This window comes from Plecotus auritus (genome assembly GCF_963455305.1).
Source record: "Plecotus auritus genome assembly, chromosome: 3".
NCBI classification, from domain to species: Eukaryota; Metazoa; Chordata; class Mammalia; order Chiroptera; family Vespertilionidae; genus Plecotus; species Plecotus auritus.
The window spans coordinates 199,287,603-199,309,704 of record NC_137772.1 but is presented as its reverse complement, the minus strand read 5'-3'; the positions used below and the strand labels follow the sequence as shown (position 1 = coordinate 199,309,704).

General features: G+C 38.5%; 1 protein-coding gene across 1 annotated transcript in view; it reads right to left on the bottom strand.

Moving 5' to 3' along the window:
* SLC15A5 (solute carrier family 15 member 5) overlaps window positions 1-7,169 on the bottom strand; it is a gene marked incomplete at both ends in the record, with an annotated part of 78,816 nt that extends 71,647 nt beyond the window's left edge. The window contains 2 exons of the mRNA XM_080663120.1: window positions 3,829-4,051; window positions 6,812-7,169. Of these exons, the coding sequence (XP_080519246.1) occupies window positions 3,829-4,051; window positions 6,812-7,169 (581 nt within the window). The remainder of the gene's footprint in view (window positions 1-3,828; window positions 4,052-6,811) is intronic.
* Window positions 7,170-22,102: the final 14,933 nt, after the last annotated feature.

Genomic DNA, 22,102 nt, shown 5'->3' with positions numbered 1-22,102 from the left:
ATATCATGTAGGGTCAATTTGAGCACTAGATATTCAAACTTTCTGGACTTTTTCAAGAACTTTATCAATATTCTATTTGGCCCTTTAAATCATGTATAATTCACTCTGGTAACTAGACTATGTTACCAATAGACAATGTTAAGCAGACGTAATGTAAGTTACCAGGTAAAGTAAGTAGAGAAATGTGGAGGTAACGTTTGAGGTTAACTGTAGTAGAATTAAAAAATAATGGTCATGCCCAGAGACATAGAAGCATGAAACAGACTGTGGACTCTCGGAAGGTGGAGGTGGGTGAGAAGAGATCAACTAAAGAACTTGTATGCATATATGCATAACCCATGGACACAGACAAAAAAGCCTGGGGCATGGGATGGGGGCCAGCTAGAAGGGGTCAATGGGGGGAAAAAGGTGACATATATAATACTTTCAACAGTAAAGATTTAATTAAAAAATGATGGTCATGAATAGACTTAATTATCCACCTTCTTTTGTTTCTAGAAAAGATTCTGGCAAACAAAATAAAAACAGACTCGTAGACACAGAGAACAAACTGACAGCTGCCAGAGGGGAGGGAGTTGGGGGCTGGGTGGGGTGACGGGATTAAGCAACAAACAAACAAAAAACCCTCGTAGACAGATAACAGTACAGTATAGTGATTACCAGAGGGAAAGGGTGTGGGAGGAGGTAGGAGAAGGTAAAAGAGGAATAAATGGTGATGGAAGGAGACTTGGCTTGGGGCAGTGAACACACAATACAACATACAGATGATGTATCATAGAATTGTACACCTGAAACCTATATAATTTTATCAACCAATGTCACCCTAATAGGTTCAATTAAAAAAAAAAGATTTTGCGCAAGTGTATTTACCTAGATGATCTCCGTGTGGTGACTCTTAATTGTACACCTCAGATTTTGGAAAATGCTGAAAGAGCCAAGTTCTGCTCTGGATAATGGTGCAAGAATGTTGGCAGATCATTATGCTTCTTGATTTTATGGAGGTTCATTTCATTCTTTCAATGAGGTACACAGTTGAGGAAGATCTAGTACCAGATGGTAATGTTGGCTGGGAGTGGTTTTACTCACCTACATTTGGCAGCTCTACTTGGAAGTGGTACTTTCAACACCTGAAACTTCCAGTCTGCACCACTTAACATGATCATTGGGAAGCTTTAGGTGGTGCATATACAATAACTCATCTCATTAAAGGTCTTGTAACTATGAACATCTGATATCTGTGCTGAAGACAGAACTGGATGCAGCCTTCAAGTAGTTACAGATTCCAGCGGTATGTTGTTTTTTAAAGACACTACTGACATTCGTTATATTAACCAGACTTGTAATTTCTGGAGGCATTTTTCACTTGGAGAAATAGATTATAAGTGAATGGGCTGCCCATTTGAAAGATAGCCTCCTCTTAAATGGGTTCCCTCTTTTCCAGATTTTAGGCAATGTTTTAGCCGATAACTTATTTGTCATTTAGTAATAATAGTAATAGCTGTCCTGATTTGAATACCTATAATGTGCTAGGATACTTTATATATAAGCTGTAAATATATAAATGGCCCTCCGAGGTATTCCCATTTTGTGGATGAGAGACCTGGGTCTCTGAGAGGCTAAGGAACTTGCTGAAAACCAAGAAAACTCCAAAGTGACGGAGCCAGGATCATGCCAGCTGTGTGGCTGCTCAATAGGGGTCTCTGCAGTCACCAGTCCCTGCAGTATGTACAGGAATAGTTAACATTCATTTCTATAAACTGCAACAAGCAGCTGCTCCTAAAAATTTCTTTAGTTAGTGTTTAAACTGAAAAAAAAATTTTTTTAAAGCAACCAGATTTAGCATTTAAGGAGTTTATTATTCAAATAATTCTTTTACACATTAATGAATTACACCCTGATTCTTTATACACATTTTTAGGTGCTTTAACTTAGGTTTTAAAAATACCTAATGACTCTTCTTGGTAGAGATTTTAATGAAATTAGGAAATAATAGGTAACCAAATCAGAGTTCCTTCTTCCTAAATTTGGCCTGCTCCTCACAGCTGCAAAAATTCATTTTTACCCAATTCCCCATCCCCCTTTGCAAAGTCCTAAAGCACAAACCCACTGGGAGTCCCCTCCAGCTCCCAGAGGAAATATTTCATTCATATAATGTCTCCTTTGTAATCAGCACGGAGAAATGTCACTTTGATTAAACACAACTCAATGACTAAGACCACAGCACAATATATTCTCCAGAGCTATCTTCCAGAACAACCGATTGCTCGCCAGTTTTCATCCTCCAGAGTCTTATTTAATCAAAATGATGTTGCTAATTAAGGATTAAAACTTCTGAATAGAATTAAAAAAAAGATTTTTCTTTCTCTTTGGGCAGGTCAAGGAGGCAGAATTTGCTATAAAGAAGTGAGGAGTTCCTTCCACCTTGGGTGAAACTTCATCATTCTCTGACATTTGGACTTAATCCAAAATAGGCCTGAGTGCTCTATAATATTAATATAATTGGGGGGGGAGAGAGAGGGAGAGAGGGAGAGAGGGAGAGACGGAGAGAGAGAGAGAGAGAGAGAGAGAGAGAGAGAGAGAGAGAGAGAGAGAGAGAGAGAGACTGCCTTGGATAACTACATGTACCTAGCTAACATTTTTTCATTTAATGATTTTAATGTAAATTTCCTGAAAACATTTTGTCTGATGCTCTCTGGGCATTGCTTTATCTATTGCTAACATTATTCATTGTTAACCTTGGAAAGACAGACCATTTTAGAAAAATGTTGGCAACCCATTTCACAGAAAAGTGTGAACAAAAGACTTAATGTATCTCAGATCTGTTTGGCATCCACTGACGAATAATAAAAAATACAACAAAATTCTCTATGAAATGCTGAAATGCTCTACCTTAAAATAAAAATTTCCATTGTTTTTGAATTCATATCTATAATAATAAAAGCATAATATGCTAATTAGACTGGACAACCTTCCGGACGAACCCGGGCTGTGAGGGCTGAGGGGGCAGGCCGGGCTGAGGGACCCCCACTCCAGTGCATGAATTTTCATGCACCAGGCCTCTAGTAAGTCATAATAATAGCTACTGCTTATTGATCACCTACTATGTGCCAGGTTCTCTGCCGGTAGTATATACATTATTACCTCTAATAAAAGCCAAGAAGAGGCATTATTATATCTCTTTAGGAATGATTACACTGAAGCTTATAAAGAATACATGACTTGACCAAGGTCAGGCAGTTGTGTCAAATGGAGGTGAGACTTCCCTCTAGGCCTGCTTGGCTCCAAAGCCACATTCTCTGCACTGTGCCTAGCCACTTCACACTTGCTTAATTGAGGGTAAAAGTATCAGTGTGTTTCCAGAAGGTGCTGGGAAGTTGTGTTGCTCCGTACCCGACTCATATGTTCCTGTTATTACAACCTGAATCATTGTCAGGGGTATCATCACATTGTGATTCCCCTAGCCCAGTGGTCGGCAAACTGCGGCTCACGAGCCACATGCGGTTCTTTGGCCCCTTGAGTGTTCTAACACCACTTCTTCAAAATAGACTCGCCCAGGCCGAAAACCGACTTCTGTGCATGGGCCACGAAGTTTCAATCGCACTGTACGTGCGCGCCCGCACGTGGTATTTTGTGGAAGAGCCACACTCAAGGGGCCAAAGAGCCGCATGTGGCTCGCGAGCCGCGGTTTGCTGACCACGGCCCTAGCCCAATCAGTGATGAAGACTGGGCTACTATCCTCAAAAGGGCACCACAGAACAAACAACGAGAAATCCCAAAAGAGAGAGGAATGCCATACACTTGGTTTCTCTCCCAACCAGTGCTACCTACCAGTTACAGAAAGACACTCGTTCCTGTGATCCAGGCTCCTGGAGGCTGTAAGCGCCCAGTGGGCAAACGACGGCTCTTACTCCTCCCGAGCCGAGGCAGAGGGCCAGCAGAGCGACGTGAAACAGCCTGTTCTGCTCCTGTTTTGGTATGCGGTTGGTCATATGGTGACCACCTACATAGAAATCTTCCAAAGGAAAGGCAACCACAGACAACAAAGCAGTGCCTGTGGACAGGGGGAAAGGAGAATAAATAAACGAACTGAATCACCAAATCACATCATAAATAAGGTTTTTCCTCTGAAAGTATTAAGATAATATGTTAACCATGGCCATTTTGGAGACAGCAGGATTTTTCTAAATGTGAAAATGTCCTTCAATATGTATTTTAACTAGTCTTAGAGTCCTCGTTTTTCCCCCTTAAACTTGAACTATTGTTTTTCTCAGAATGTATAAGCAAATCATGCCCATTTTAACAAAATCAAAGTAATTCAGAAATATATCCTGTAAGAAATTAAAGATGCCTGTAATCTCACCCCCAGGAAAAAAAAAAACACTGTTAACAAGGTTTATTTGTTCTTAATCAATAGAGTGATAAAAAAAGTGGTGATCTCAGACATCTCAGAAGCCTGCTAAGTAAAGCATTTTAAGAATAACATTGTAGTTAGAGGAGAGCATAGCCTCTTTTCCTTTTCTGCTTCTCTTTCTCCTTTTAATGCCCTTCTTTCTCTCATTCCTCACCCAGTGCGGGGCCGGGGGCGGGGGGGGGGGGCGGGGAGGGGAGTGGATGACTCACTGCTACACAGAGAGGTGAGAAGTGATGGTGAAGTAAGAGAAAGCTGCCTTTCTGAGCTCAGGTTTTAGAAATTCAGACCGAAGACACATTTTTAATAGAACCTCTTCTGATACTCAGTGACGGGTTGGAAATTGATGGCAGCCGTGAGTGGGGGACACAAACCAAGAACTTAAATGCATATCTGTATGCCACATGGACACAGGCAATAGGGTGGTGAAGGCCTGGGGCTAGGCTAGAAGGGGTCAATGGGGGAAAAAAAGAGGGCGTATGTAGTACTTTCAACAAAAGATTTAATTTTTAAATAAGGAAATACTTTTTAGTAAAATCAATTAAAATGAAAGGACATGGAGTTTGATTTAAGTGTTTTGTTTGCCAAATTACAAAGCTTGAAGTTCAGTCCTAGTCTGATGATTTGCACAGGAATTTAGACTAATAGAAATTACCATGTTAAGTAGTTACCAATTGCTACTGCTACGGCCTGTTACCAGGTTAAGAGCAAATCATTCAGGCCTTTGCTTAAATGTCTCCTTATCAGAAAACATTCCCTGATACAGAACAGCGAACCTTGTGACTGTAGTCCATCCTGTCCCCCTACCTGGCATATTTTTCATCATGACACTCATTAACACCTGTCATAGTATAAGTTTACTTGCTTTCTCACTCCCTGCACCAGAAAGTCAACTTGGGCTTTCTTCTCTGTTGCATTTGCAGATTCTAGAACAGTGCCTGGGACAGAGTATTGATGTCAGTGAGAAATATTTGTTGAATGTTGAATGAATATTTGCCATGCAGTGGCTTAGTTTTGATTTCACAGACGGAAGCAGTAAAGAAGCTTATATGGCCCTAGCCAGTTTGGCTCAGTGGATAGAGTGTCGGCCTACGGACTGAAGGGTCCCAGGTTTGATTCTGGTCAAGGGCACATGCCCGGGTTGCAGACTCGATCCCCAGTGGGGAGCATGCAGAAGGCAGTCGATCAATGATTCTCTCTCATCATTGATGTTTCTATCTCTCTCTTCCTCTCCCTTCCTCTCTGAAATCAATTAAAAAATACTTTTAAGAAGCTTATATGTTTGTATCACACTCTAATTGATTCAGCAAGTGATCATTTACCACCTGCCTGAAATTGTGTGATATGTTGCTTGTCTTATAACCATCCCTTCCTCATTCATCTCACCCACTGTGCCCCAAATCTACATTTCTGCTGCACTTCTTCATATTGGTGAACAGCATACACGTTCTAAGTTCCTCAGCTCAGAAACTTGGAGCTGATTTGTATTCCTACATCATATTTATGTCATAATTTAGTTGACTAGTTTTTATGTGTTTTTTTTTTTTCTTTCACGTTCTCTCCTAAATTAACACGTCTCTATTTCTTAGACCATCATCCTGAGATTTTCTGGTCTCCCTCTATCTCTCTATTTTAACCTCTCACTGTGGTTGCGCCTAACTTTTATTGAAGAAAAGCATTTTCCAAATGTTTTCGTCATATCATCAGTGAGTCTTTGTTGGACAACTTGAACTTTTCAGGCCAAAATTCTAGACTGTTTATCAACTTGCTCTCTAGACCTCAAACAATTTTGATATTTCCCAAACATTTCTCACAATCACCTTACTCCCAAACTTCAGACATATTTATTTCTCTCTATGTAAAGAGGCACAGGGAAGTGTTTGAATTCATTCATTTTTTTTTAGCATACAGCCATATTTCACGATACAGAAAAAACATCTTCATATGCAATCTTAATTACTGTGTGACTAATTAAAAGACCACCACTTGATGAAAACATTTCTCAATTACTCTACATGAACTTCAGAAACCTTTATAGCACATTTTATTTCAGTTGTGGAGTAAATGAACTACATGTTTCACATAGTATTTGTCATAAATTTGGATTTGGGATAGGACAGGGGAAAGGAGACATTCTAAGGAGCACAAAAGACAGAAATGTAAAGAGGTAATTGTTATAAGACATAATCAGTGCAATGATTTAGGTACCAAAACATCCTCCAACACACACACTTACTAGCATCCCTCAAATAATACGGAAAATGAAATAAATCGAAAAAAACATTCTTCTTCACTGATCACATTTTACCCTAAGAGCAAGGCAGAAATAATATAAACTGTAAATTCTAACGACAATCCATGCAATTAAGTTGCAAAACAATCCAGTCAGAAGCGGACACTCACCTAGAAAATGTAGAAATAAGCAAACATATACCAGTTTGTTTCTTCCTAGACAGACATCAGCAAACCATCCCGCAAACACAGGGCTAAGGATTGAAGCTCCGAAAAAACTCAAGTTCAGAATGGCTGCCTGGTGACTGCGGTAGCCAAGCCTGACAGTGCAGAAAGGGATCATGTTGCAGACGACTTCGAAGAACGTGAACCTCTCGCACAGCTCCACCAGGAGCCAACAGATTCCAACCCGAGTTTTCCCCACACAGTGTGATGAAGAGAAGTAACCACTCTGTCTTATATTTTTCTCCTCAATGCTATGATTTAAGAGTACTTTCTCCTCAGTTATTTTAAAGTCTACAACAGACATGACTACCCTCCTTGAATACGACTAATGTTAGTGGCTTGAACTTGGATATTTTTTTACCCCTACCTCGCTAATGAAAAAATAAGTAAGGTCTTGGCTTTGAATTTCACAACTCCATGCTAAGGTTTCATAGGATTTTTTGCACGCGAATGTTGTTCATTTTTGATGACCCAGGCACGTAGGAGAGGAGACGTGAGTATCTGATGTTCATGGTGGCCCATGGTACCCAAATCAAATGTGTTTGTTAATTACTCAGAGGCTAAATTAGGCTCTTCCTCCCAAATTATATCGAACTGCCTGAATCTGGTTGCATATGTGTGGGAAACTCATCTGCCTCACACTGATAAAGGTTTAAATACTGAAGCAGAAGAAGCTGATTTTTTTTTTTCCAGGAGAATTTGAGCACTAGATCAAGAAATAATTTGAGTCTAATAATTTCTGATACTTTAATTAAACAAGCCAGAACAGTACCAAGAGATAAAGTGCGCAAGGAAATCTGTTTTGAGGGGGCAGGATACCTTATCGTTATTACATTTCTTGTTATTTTTGGTTGGGATTCTGATAAGAAAGCTAATTAGGTAACAAAAGTGCTAGTACATTTAGGTAACAAGCAGAGTTTGCAAGAAAGTAATTTAAGTGCACGAATGAAAGGAGAAAATATTACACAAAATCCCTCTTCCTTTAAGTTGACCCCATGCTTGTAGAGCAGCTTCTCGGAGGAAATCAGAATCAAAAGGCGCTATTTGACTCTTTATTACTAGTCAGCAGCAGGGGGGCAGCCACCATCCTGTACATGCTTTGGGGAATATTGGATCTGGGATCACCCTGACCCTCCAGCTGGGTGAATGGATGTTAGCATTCTATTTTGGAAAGCAGGAGGGCACCAATTAAGCTAAAAAAGCAGCGGTAAAAGAGAACACTTTTAACATTCAGGGGTTTAGCTGCAAGGACATACAAAGACAAGGCAATGCAACTATTGGGTCAAAGTCATAATAATTCAACACATAGGGAGTGAGGCTGCAAATGTTATTTTCACGTGGGAGTCAAAAGCAAAAGACTGGTAAGGGCTTTTGACTCTGATTCTTATCTTTTGACCTGAGAGATTGGGAGCAAAACACTTTGTTTTGACCCCTGCTAATAGTCTCATTGTAATGGTAGCTATTTTCATCTGCTCAGCATCACTTTCCCGTCTTTGGTAACAATGCCCTCTTTTTCCTTTGTGTAGAGTGATAATGCAATTTATTATCCAAACTTGGACACTTTTGTGAGTAAAAGTGAGACTATTTATAGTTATTCCTGAAAAACAGTTATAAATTGGGACTGTCTAGGGCAAATCCCAACATGTGGTCATCCTACCTTTGGGACTGATTTCCATCTATTACATGAGATCCCGAATTACTGTTAATTGGGGCATCTCTTTTCTTCTAGCCAAGGAGATTAGCACATGGTTAAAGCAATCCTTTCACTTTTTCTCCCCAGGAATTTTAATCATGAGTGGAGCACTTAATACGGGCCCTGGTGGAATCTGAGTCATCTGATGGCAGCACTCAAAAAGGAATTGCCCATGAGGCTCTGGGGGAGAATGCAGTGCCACCTCGGTTCTTACACTCCAAGGGGCAGGATTCATTTTTCCTTCTGTAAAGGACTCAATTTCCAGTCAACTTGGATTTGATTAAGTTAGCCACATTTGGTTTCTGTGGCTTACAAGGAACCCTAAGTGAGAGTTTATGTTGTTGCCCCAGATGCAAGAGACAGTTTTCCTGCAGCCACTGGCTATGTTTAGGCAGCAGCTGACAAGGGATTCCTGGAATGTTGTTTTACAATCTGGACTGTGCTGCCCCTCCCAGGGCCCAGTGGTGGTCGTGTGTGAATTCTTTGGCTCCTCTGTGTAGTCTTGCCCAAGAACAGGCCACAGGTGGTGGGAAGCTGTGGTTTTGGGGTGGTCAAGTTAGGGAGAGTAACAGCATTTGCGGAGTAGAGTTGAAGCGATAGGGAAACACCAGTTTCTTATTGTTTTTTCTCAATACCAAGCTTAGAGTGAGCTTAAAGGACAAATACCAACTCCACTGAGAACACTTGGCTGAGAATCTTGAATGTCATCATCTTTATCTGCAAGCTTGAGACCTTGAGTGGGGACTTAGCATCCTTCAGTTTTATGCAACTCTCCCCACCCTCAGGCTTATTTTCTGTTCCTCTCCTTCCCCCGCCTGACCTCCCTGAATAAAGTGATGTTTTTCTTCCATTTTAGAAGCAATGTATGTACATAAGATGCAATTTGGAAAATACCTAAAGATAAATATAAAGCAAAAAAACAAATAGTGAACGTTTTGAAGCGTGTGTGTGTGTGTGTGTGTGTGTGTGTGTGTGTTAATCCTCACCCAAGGATATTTTCCAATTGATTTTAGAAAGAGTGGAAAGGAGGGATGGTGGGGGGGAAGAGAGAGAGAGAGAGAGGAAGGGAGAGAAATATGTCAATGTGAGAGAGAGATACATCGATCGGTTGCCTCCTTCATGTGCCATGACATGGGCCGGGAATCGAGCCTGCAACTCAGAGACATACCCTTGACTGGGAATCAAACCAGAGACCCTTGGTGGGCTGGCCAATGCTGTAACCACTGTAAACAACACTGGCCAGGGCTTGGAGCATTTGTTTTCATATTTTTCCCTTTTTTTCATAGTAGGTTTTAAATTATATAATTTTATACAATTGGTGTATAATACATTTTCCACTGCTGTTGCAGGTTATTTTGTAAGCACTTTAACATGCCATTATGAACTCTTTGTAAACATGAATTTTTATGGTTGCATTAATAGACACATTATTCACTTAACTATTCTTCCACTTTTGGTAGCATTTGTCTCAGATCAGTTATAAGCAGTCTTTCTTTAACTTTTGACCATGAACCCACATTTCAAAGAAAAAGCACCTTTATCAACAATACTGGGATGAATATATGTACGTAAAGCTACTCCCATGCACACACTATATTTTTAGGCTAGTTTATCAGAAACAATTTTACTGGGTTAAAGTGTGGGAAGGGTTTTAGGTGTCTTAAAACATAATGTCAAATTACAATATAAATTTCAGACTTTTTTTAAAATTGAAAAGTCCATATTGTTTTTGAACACAGAGACTCCACTTGAAAGCATGCTCTCTAAAATACAGAACATATTACTGTTGGAGGACATAAAGAAGTTGTTTTTACTGGTTCAAGGTAGGAGCAGATTCAGAAGGCCTGCACCAGGGGGTGAGAAGAAATGAGTGATGAAGCTGAAAAGCAAAGAAAAAGCCAGATCACAAATGGCTCCATAAGACAGAATTTTGATTGGTTGTTGAAGTCATTCCTCTGTTATAACCTGACCTGTCTAACTAAATTGAATTCTAAAAAAAGGCAGGGTATAAAGGATTAAAGTCTTTCATAACAAATCGTTTTTTTCTACTCAAGATCAGAAGTATGAGCAACAGCGAAGAGGTATTGACAAGACAATAATCCTTAGCTAGTTGTTTTACTACAACCATCACCTAGAGTACTAGTGTAGCAGTCTACACAAAAAGGAATTAAAAAAAGGAAGTACCAAGATTTGGAAGAAAATTGGAGGCAGGAATTTTAGGACTAATAGGATGTGTGGCATGAGGAAGAGGACATCAAGGATGATGTTCCTAGCATAGACATCACAGTGGACAGTGGTGATATTATGTACAAAGGGACAGATTTGGGGTAAAGTAAGATGACTCTACTGTTTGACAGATTGAGTTTGAGACACCTGTGACATATCCCATAGGTTATAAAAGAGAGGACTCAAATTCCCTTTCTTGTGTGTGTGGGAAGAGTTACTTCTTGCTCTGAGTGGAGGTGAAGCATAACCTCCAGTGACACTTTGTGTGACAATGTTAAACATTTTCAAGGCAAAAGCATCTTTAGAACATTACTATTTAATCACTTCTACTGAATACCATTAGAATTTCATGAGAAATTATGGGGACACTGTGCCATTCCTATGCAAAGCACCCAGAAAAGGCTATAGGAGACTACAGCCAATGCTAAAAATACATGATAGGACAACAGTAGACATTTTGGAGAAAAAGTTAGTTTTCATTAAAACAAGAAAATAACTGTTTTAGTTGTTTTGAAATTAAATACTAACCTGATTCCATTTTGAACTTCAAGTCACTTCCTTTTTTATTTGTTAGAGTAAACTAAACAATTTGGCTGTGACTTTAACACTAGATTATATTTCCAGAAAAGAAAAATGTAAGCATTTGGATCATATGTTATGTTAATGTGAAGGTAAAATTATTTCCTTGTCATTCATTTAATATTTGGGGTTTGCCTGCACCAATTTTAGAGAAGATGTGTAGGAGTAAGTAATTAACCTCTATAGTACTGGTCTTAAAACTTAAAGCATTGATGAATATTGAAGCCCCCATTTTTAAGCCAATCATTTCCTTAGACTATGATCTTGACCAGTTCAGGGACAAGGAATAGTGGCTTCCTTAAGAAAGGCATCTTACTATAGGGGAAGAGAGGGCTAGAGATGGTGGATACAGAGGTAGAAGGCACCTGTCCATTAATTTCAAAATGATACAATCTTACAAACCCCATTTACAATGGAAGATCTGAGAGTTGAGGTGATTGGTCTAAGCTAACTTAGCTAATAGCTTCTCTTACAATAAAATTTATGCCCCTTTGCTGCCATCCAATTTTATTTCTATAGCACTGTAGTTGAGGAAAAATCTGCCTTAGAGCTTTTAAGTTTGAGTATCTTGAAAATTAGAAATTGACCAGGACCAATAGAATTTATGCTTAATCAAATCCAAATATTGCAGAAAATGCTTTTAGACTCAGGTCTTCTACTATTGCCACAAATTTGTATAATGAACTTAACTCATTAGGACCTCAGCCATCTTATACAGTGAATAAGGACTTTAGATTAGGCAATATTTAAGGCCCTTTCAAGTTTTCTGATTCTAATTTTCTTTTCTAAAGGCCTGGAAATTTACAAGAAATATAACATTTTCACAGTAGTAATAGAATTGTCTTCCTATATATTTTGCTTTTTGTATATATAAACTATGCAGAGGGCACAAGTAAGATGTAAGTATTTTAAAAGTTGCAATTACCATGTTTATGGCTAGATTTCTATCTGTGTAGTACTGTCCCTGTGGATCCAATATGAGAGGTGGAAAAGGTAGAAAGCAGAGGAAGAGCTAATGTATTATTCTCCCTGCCTGGACCCCTGAGTTAAAAAATTATCCCTGGCCTTTAAAAATTTATGCAGGAGGCAAAATAAAAAATTTTAAAAATATGGTTATAAATAGCACATTGGTTCTTGATTTCATTGTTTCTTCAAACTCTGCAAATTTTATTCTGGGGACGTTATTCAAACACATGTAATTACCTAAGCTAAGCAGTTTTTCATACTTTCAAGGTTCTTGCATTATTGCACCTGCACGACGGCTTTGTAATTCAGTAGTAATTGAACAGCAATTATTTTTCATGATGCATGTACATTTTTATATCAGATTGTTGGCAGATATTCTTTATGATGATGTCGTTTTCACTAATGAGGAAATTAGAGTGAGTTATCTCAGGATAAGATGTCTCTTTCTGACTCATTTCCTAGCTCTTGACTTGGATTTTAGAAAAGTTTTTGTATTGTAAAACAGCATAATCTAATGGGAACAATGTTATCTCTGAATTCATGGCAGGTAGGGCAAGTGGTAAACTATTTTATAAGCCTAATAAGACCCCGCCTGTCTCATCCATATGATGGACTCTGATATTAAACGTACGTATGTATCTAAGTATTTATTTAGATTATAAAATTTCAGGAGAACAAAGACCAGACTCTTTAAGCTTTTCATAGTACTCTGCCCAATGTATGTTCTTAAATAACAGAGACTAATTTACTTAAAGGTTTGGCATAGGACAAGAGAACAGAGGATTGGCATGGTTTTCCAACGAATCATGCTCCAAATAAACTCCATCCAACTTAGGAACAATAAAAATTCAACATTTATTGAACACCTTTTGTATGCCAGGCACTCTGCTTGATGCTCAGGATTCAGTGGTGAATAAGATCTGATCTTTAACTTCCTTTTTTCTCCAATAAGTATATTATGTATTTTAGATATGCCATATTTATACATATAACTATGATGAGATTACCTCTTTCAATCAAGAAATATTTATTTGTTCTGTGCTAGAAAATTGTAATAAGTAAGAAGGACCTAAGATTTCAAGGAACTTATAGTCTGACAGTAGAGACCAAAATAAAAATATAATTAGAGAACAGTGACAGTTCTCATAGAAGTACCCACAGGCCACTCTGGGCTAACAGATGAAGTGCACCTTAATGAGACAGTACAGAAAAGACTTGCTAGAGGAGGTAGTGCCTGAGTGAAATCTTGATGAGGAGCAAAGGGTTTTCCAGGCCAAGAAGGAATGGAGGTGCATTCTGGGAAGAGGGAGAAGTGGGCCACAGGCAATGATGTGTGAAAGCGAAGAGAGCTTGAGAACTGCAGATATTTTGTTAGTACTAGAACAAATACGAAGAGAAGGAGTGGTGAGAGGAGTTAAATGGTGCAAAATTGTGGAGAGTCTTGTGTTAAGATAAAAAGTTTAGATTTTATTCTGAACTCAGTAGAAAGTCAGCTAATGTATTCCATGGATTGATGGAGGAAGAATTATATTCAAAATAAAGAAAATAAAAAAAGAATTATATTCGAAGAGCAGTGAGAATCCTTTTTCTAGAAGCAATGGGAAGAATGGACAGGGGCCCATAGAAAATGGCTAGGATGAGAGTCTGTTTACAGGTGTTTTAATGGGAATAGTAAACAGGGTACAGATTAGTGAGGCATTAAAGAAGGAACATTTACAAAAGTTTCTGACTGATCTAAATATTTGTGATGGGGTAGAAGAAATCAAGGTTTTCTGGCTGGAGAAATTTCACAGTTCCTTGAGACACAGGTTGGTGGAGGGGGTTTGCCGTTGGAGACTAGATAGGGGTGAAGGAAATAATGAACTAAGTTTTGATTTTGAGAAGCCTGTGGGACATACACAAAGAAACGTTCAGAATATTCATATCTGAAAATGAGGAGACCAACCCGGACCAGAGCTATAGATTAACTCCTTTGTTTACTGATGTGAGATGAAACCATAAGAGTGGTTGAAGCCATTCAAGGATGCAGAGAGAATAAAACAAAGGAAAAACAAGGCATCTGGGAGGATTTCAATATTTAAGACAAAAAATAAAAAAGATTGTGTATGTGGAAATGTGGAAAGAAAATGGGAGTGACAGCGAGGGTAGGATTTCCTGGGAGATATAGGAAGAACTGAATAATCAAATGTCAAGTTATGTAAGAAATAAAATGTACCTTTGTGATTTAATAATAAACAAACAAGATATTAATAAACATTTTGAACAAAACCTGGCAGCTTGAAAAACACGGAGTTTTGGGGTCCCTGTGTGACTGGGAATAGCCTGACCTTCCCTCTTCTTGGCCTCCAGTTTCACACATGTCCTCCCATTCTCCCCCATCTCTCATTGATCAAATTTAAGTAAAAACCAATTGGCAAGGGAGTTTTAGAAACAATTTTTCAGAGGTCGGCTTTCAGTAATGTAGAGCAAAGTAGGTGGAAGGCTGGGAATGGACTTGAAAGAAGTGATACTTGAAATGGACAGAAAAATATAAACTCCATAGACATGTCATAGGTATTGATACCTATATATGCTGATTGGAATAGTGCAGGGATACTGGCCATAGGCGGATGTATAAAAGGTGACCTAATCCCTCCTCCCCCAGGTCCTTACACACATTTGAGTGGCCTTTAATTAAGATGGAGTCAGGTATTTAGCTTGAATTTAGGCATATAGTTAAAGTTACCAGGACACATACAAACATTGATAGAATTTGGGCAGGGGCACAAGAATATGAGCCATAATAATATTGATTTGGGAATCATCAGTGTATAATCATTAGAGCCAATAGAATAGATGAGGTCATCTAGGAAAAGTGTGTATGGTAAGAAAAGATCACCAAGGACACAAATCTGTGGGGATTCAGCAATTCTGAATTGGATATTGATCATGTCTGTTTTCATCAATCACCCTTCCAGATTCTGAAATTGTCACTAAATTGTCCCTGATAATTAGGTAAATGAAATAGAAAATTGAGATTATTCTAATATTGCTAAGACTTCTATTATTTCTTTTGAAAAAGAATTACTATTGAGAGAAAGTAATGTTTGAATTGTTTAATTATTATTGTCTTATATTTTTATTCTTTTTAACAAAATAATCACACTAATGATTTGGGTTTGTTATTGGTGGAAGCAGAGTTCTTGTGGTGCCTTGAGAAAAATTTTCTGAGGCGCCCACAGGAAGATGGGGTTTTGTGGAAAGCTTTATTAATGATATAAAATTAAGGGGGTTCCCCTCCAAGGTCCCATCTCTGTCCTTCCTGCCATGGAAAAAGTCCAACCATGTCTTCAGCAGGACCAGAATTAAGGCTAATGCCCAGAATTTCTGTTCCATATTAAAGTGCAGTCCAGTCCAGCATCTGGCTAGCTTAGCTTGTGTTCCTAGCTGCAGTCCATTGTACTTGGGGTCCTCACAGCCTTAGGCCATGTGGCTGCTTAAAGCCACGTAGCTATGAAGAGAGAACATGTGAATACATGGGTGACGGCAGGTCACAGAGCAAGAGAAAGCAAATGAACAAGGGCAAGCAAGAGAGAGGAGGCTCTTGGGCATTTTAACTCTCCAAGATTTCATGGGCTTGCATTGGGGTTCATTCCCTGGCCAATCTGTTGTTCCCCAGGCTAGACTGACAGGTAAACACCTTCCCTATGCCACCCCCTCCCCAACTTCACTGCATATATGCTTCTCTCCTCCTTGGTTTGATCCCTTTCCCAAGTGATCTGCAGGTAGTGGACTGGTGGTTCCCTGGGGAATGTGAAGCTGCCAGATGACCATGCTTATAATTTCTAGCCTCCCCTTTGCTCTCTTTCTATTACTGATATTAATAAACTAGCTAATTACAATGATTACAGGTTGACTCACTTCATTTCATCATCTAATTTCCAAACACCTCCTTTTATTTTGGCTTTTGTCCTTATAATAAGACCCAGTTAATCTGCTTAAAAAAAAGTCTACTTTGTGCCTTATGTCGGCCACCTCTACTGAGAGAAATCGATGACGATTTCCTTCATCTTTTTTGTGCTGTGCTGACAGTCTCCATTTAACACCCAGAGAGCACAGAGCATTTAGTTGTTGCATTCCCTTACATTTGCAATTCATTTTCTGTGTCAATTCATGTGGTTGATATTATAAAAATCATTTTAAACCTAGTTTAACTTTTCTTTTTTAACGTTTGGCTTATTCATAATTTTATGAGCTATAAATTTTATTGCATTGTGAATTGCCTTTCCCATCTGCAGATAACTCTGAGGAAGTCCTTGGAGGAATTGCTTAGGATGTAGTGAAAATGAAAGAAAGGGACTTCTGTTGTGATTTGGTGCATGTTAGGCCAAAATATATCCTTGAGCAGAAAATGACCAGGGAGGAAAGATTTGGAGCTCTGTAAGTCTGTTTTTATTTGAAGTATTCACTCTAGCTGAACAGGTAAAAACTTTTCGTGATGTGCAGAATGAACATGAAATTTAATTGCATGGTTTGCTGAAACAATAGTTGTAATTAATTTATATAAAAACCTTCTCTGCTAGAATCTTTTCACTGAATTATCCAGATAAGCTGTCAACAATAAGTAAAATAATAAGAAAATGGAAGTTTCTGGTTTTGTTTTCTCTCTCTCTCTCTCTCTCTCTCTCTCTCTCTCTCTCTCTCTCTCTCTGTGTGTGTGTGTGTGTGTGTGTGTGTGAGAGAGAGAGAGAGAGAGAGAGAGAGAGAGAGAGAGAGAGAGAGAGGGAGGGAGAGAGAGAGAGAGAGAAATGTTTACTTAGTCTTGGTAAGGATAAAGATTGGGGTTATTATGGTCATACCAAATATTTATTGAATGTATTAGGATTTGCACACCCATATTTTATTGTTAGGGCAAAAGGCAGAAATATGCAGAAGAAAAATTACATTGATTGGTTTCATGATGGGTTTATTTATATTGGCAAAGTCTAAATCACTCAAAGGATATTAAAGAACAGCTACAATGAATTTTGAGTCCAAGTTCTTTGGGTTTGTTGATTCAGCACAAATATAATTTTATCCATTCACTATTTAAAACTACTGTTTTTATATTTCTAATAATGTATAATTATTCCCCTAGAGAGTTTAGAGAGGTCCAACATCAGAGTATTAAGAAGTAGGAGATCCTGGATTTAAATGCAGCTCTTCTGATTTAAACCTTACTCTTTTAATTTTGCTGCCTTGTAGGCAGTCTGTCATTTTCACTATGTCCATATACACCAAACATGCCCCTCTTATAGAGCCATTTCCTATGCTCTTTCCTCTGCCTTGAATGCTTCCCCCCTGATAAACTCAAGTCCAACTTCTTCACCTCCTTTAAGATTCTACTTAGACACCATCTTCTCAATTAGGTTACTGAGCTTCCTCTTTAAAATTGTTTACTGTGTCCCTGCATCACACTCTACCAGGGGTGGGCAAACTTTTTGACTCGAGGGCCACAATGGGTTCTTAAACTGGACCGGAGGGCCGGAACAAAAGCATGGATGGAGTGTTTGTGTGAACTAATATAAATTCAAAGTAAAGGAGCAGAGGGGAGAGCAAGAGAACCCTCTGCTCTTTCGGCTCTGCAGGCCAGATAGAACAGCTGAATGGGCCGGATCCGGCCCGTGGGCCGTAGTTTGCCCACGGCTGCGTCTAGACTGACCAACTTGTCCTGGTTTTCATAAGACTTTCCTGGTTTTAATCCTGTAAGTGCCACATGCCAGGAAACTTCTCGGTCCAATATCCCTAACTCTGACCAAGTTCATTGTCTATCATCAATCTATAATCTATCTATCTATCTATCTATCTATCTATCTATCTATCTATCATCTATCCATTTATACATATATACCCCTTTCCATACACACATTTAATTGAACATTGCTCTGTAGTTGAATTAAATTCCATAATAGCAGAAATTTTTACTGTTTTTTTCTTCCCACAGAAACATTTAAGGGCTTCAAAATAGTGCCCAATGAATACTTGCTAAATGAATAAAAAAATGTACATGTCCTGGCAGAGTAGTAAAAATCAGAATAGAAAGGCCATGTTGATGTTCCATCTGTCCAAATAGCTACCAAAATTATGTTTTGATTTTTATCATTTCCTAACCCATACTTACAGGTCAACTCTGAATGAGTCAGAGATTTGAAATGGCAGGAAATATAATGCCTTATATACTCATAGCTTGAGCTGAAAATTGAGATTTATGTAATGAAAATGCTGATTCATATCAGAATTGTGCTGCAGGAATATCAGATTGAATGGAAACTTTCAGTTGTGCCTCAGTCCATTGGAGACACTGATAGAAAAATGAAGAGAAGAGAAGGAAATGATGTGCCTAGAAGAGCATTATAAAACCAGCTTGGCATGTGACATAAAGAAGGCAGAGCACAGTAAATACAAGCAGATTTAGATTCAAATTCAATCAATCAAAAGTGCTCAGGCACTTTTATATGTAGCATACAGATATATATGAAACAGTAAACAAAACAAAACAAAACAAAAACCCAACACCCCCCAGAAAACAAATATAATAGACATGGGTATGATATTAGATGGCCTCATACCAAGTACTCCAAGTAAAAATGAGGACATTTGTTCAGGAAATGGTGTGATTTACCAGAATTACTCAGATAGTCTCTCTCTCTACATGTCTTTAACGTGGTTTCTTTTAGCTTATTTCCTGGACCCATGGGTCAGTGTTGTTATCTTTCATTATCCCCTTCCCCATTCTCATTTAAAATTGGGAGGTTTTGGATATTCCTTCTCTTTCACTATCCTCCACATCCAATCATTTATCAGGCTGTACCATTTTTATCTTAAGATATTTTTTCAGATTGTCTTCTCCTTTCTATCCTTTGTGTTCCTTATTCAGTCCCTCATTATCCCTTGCCATATTATTGTAAGAGATTTCCTACTGATTACCCAGTCTCCACTTGGGTGACATTCCAATCGCTTCTCTATTCATCTGCCATAGTCCTCTGTTTACCATGTCACTCTCCAGAATGAAGCCCTTGCTCCTTGAGGAGACTCCCATTGCTCTCCTAATCTGGCCTCTGTTTTTCATTCTTCAGTACTCTCTCTTCTTTAGCACTGAACTACTTTTAGTTCTCAACACACCTCTGGCCTTAGGTTTTCTCCTTTGGCCTGTGCTGCCTCTTATTTCATGAATACCATCATTTCTAGCTGGCTAAGTTTTACTCATGTTTCAAAAATTATTTCGGGTTTCCTGTCTTGTAGGCAGATGTCTCCAGGCTTTAGTCCATGGCAGGTGATGTGTTCTTTGTCCATGCTTCTCTAACACCGTGCTTCAAGGAATTAAATGTAATTGTCTACTTACATCTCTTTCCCCCAGTTTGTCCTTCAATCCTGCACATGTGGGTGGAGTCTTATTCTTCTTCACATTGACAACATCTGGCAAAGTGCTGTTTGTTAAATGACCGAGTAAATGAATGAATGGTTATATGACTTTTCTGTTATCAGCATTACATTGATGGGCACATTCAAGTCACTCATTGGTCAGCAAAGGACTTCAATTCTCTTTTAAAAAGTTTCTCTTTTGTTTCTCTTATGGAGAATCATCTTTTACTCCATAGCTGACAAATGAGTCACACCTCAGTTGTAATGAAATTTTCCTCCTATAGCCATTTCTCTGTTCTTGATGGAAGGATCCATGTTAAAAATGTTTATTTTACTACCTTCAGGCTATTGTAATGGTCTTTTGGTGATGTCCCAGCACACATAATCAACAGACCTCAGTTGGTCTGAAATGTTGCTGCTAGAATCCAATCCAACACTAGATCAAATAAGCATATAAACACTGGTTTTCATGTCATCAAAATTAGAGATGGGAACTTATTATTACTTCCACATATACCCTGTTCCTCTGGGGAGTTAAGGCAAAATTGTTCCCCTCTGGTGTTGTGTCCATTGAGTTTAAGTGAATCAAGCAAAATTTCCCTTGGGAGAGTTTTCACTGTCAAATAGAAGTGATTAAAACAAAAGAAGAAAAAAAAAACCCTTCAATTCATATCAAGTTTTCTTTGTTTGCTCCACCTCCTTCCATCAATAAGTTCATCATCGGTGCATATTCTAGCCTCTGCTCAGTTGAATTTTGAAGCATCTACACTTGACATAGTCTATCCTTTGGCCTTTTGGTTTATTTTCCTTTGTGATACTCCTCGAAGGCACTGCCTTTATAGTGACCTATTTAATCCCAGTCACTTGGAAATGAGTTAAATACTACCTCCTTCACACAATCTAAGTTGGTCTAACATCTTTCCATGCAATTTATTTGTGTTAATTCCCTGCACATGCTAAAGTATATATCTCAATCTGACTACATAGACATCAGGTCCAAACAAATGATTTCAGCCCCCCCCACCCCACGAGTGAATTGTTGTATTGATCTATTAAATAGACCTAAAATGCTTGTTTGGATTCGGAAGTCACTTGCAATCAGCAGCATTTTACTCAAAGGCTTAGGCTGTGCATGACCTAGTAGTAGGAGGCAAAGCCATGTTGCCTAACTAACTAAAGGGATTGGTATTCCAAGGAAGGCTTTCACTAATAGGCTTTGCTATGAGGCTTGATGTCCATTTTCTCCATTAAGATAATCCTGGAAATTAGATTATGGACAAACAGGAAATCCCCCTCCCCACCCCCCACCCCCGCCCCGCTGCTAACGCTTCACAGTTACAAACTACATTTATTAGGGAGGAATTTAACACAAGGGAAAGAAAGCTTGCTGGGATTTGAAGCCAAATGGACTTATATTCAAATACTGATTCTTTCACCTTCTACCTGTGAAACATTAAAAAAGTTATTTGCTTTTCTAAATACCTAATTTTGATTTATAAGTTAGGATTAATAGTATAATACTTATATGATTGTTGTGGGGATTAAATGAAATAATGAATGTAATATGCCTTGGAGCATGGCAGGCACTCAATAAAATTTTTTATTTCTTTCTCTTGTCCCTTTTGCTAAGGAGACTATTCTACCACACAAATCAGTGAGGGTGTGTTGGAAAACGTAGATGAACATCTGGGATGAATTTAACATGCATTTTATAGAGATAGGAAATCAAGGTATACTTTATATTTAATTATTAATAAATCGTTACAACTGACATTAAATAGAAAGTTTCATATAAACTCAAGATTTTACTGCCATTGCTAATATTATTATCTACTTAGTGATCAGTCACATCTCCTTAATAATTCCCTCTTGATCTATAAAGCCCTTTGAACTTTTTTTTCAATGTATTTTTCTATCCTGGAATATTATTTGGTGCATCTCAGTCTTGCTTGTTTGTGTCAACAGCATGTAAATGCTACATAAAAAGTTATTTCATACATTCTGAAAGATGTTTTCCTCTGTCATTTACAATGAATTGTTCAATAATATTCATTAAGTTCTTAGAGCAAGCAAAGTGTGTGTGTGTGTGTGTGTGTGTGTGTGTGTGTGTGTGTGTGTGTTGGGGGTGAGAAAGAAAATTGAGCAAAAAGTGAAAGAAGCATTATGCCTTTGACTTGATCCTATCTCCCAAGCTTTCATGATCCTCCAGCCTGATTTTTTATGTCCTCAAAGTTTTTGTATTTGTTTTGTTTTACTCTATATCCTCCTTTATTGCCTAATTAATAAGAGCAGTGGAATCTTTGGATTTAGGGTGTGGGTGTGGTATGGGGATCAAGCAAGAGGATTCCAGCCTCACACCACAGGATGGATTTCTTGCTAGTCTTCCCTAAGCC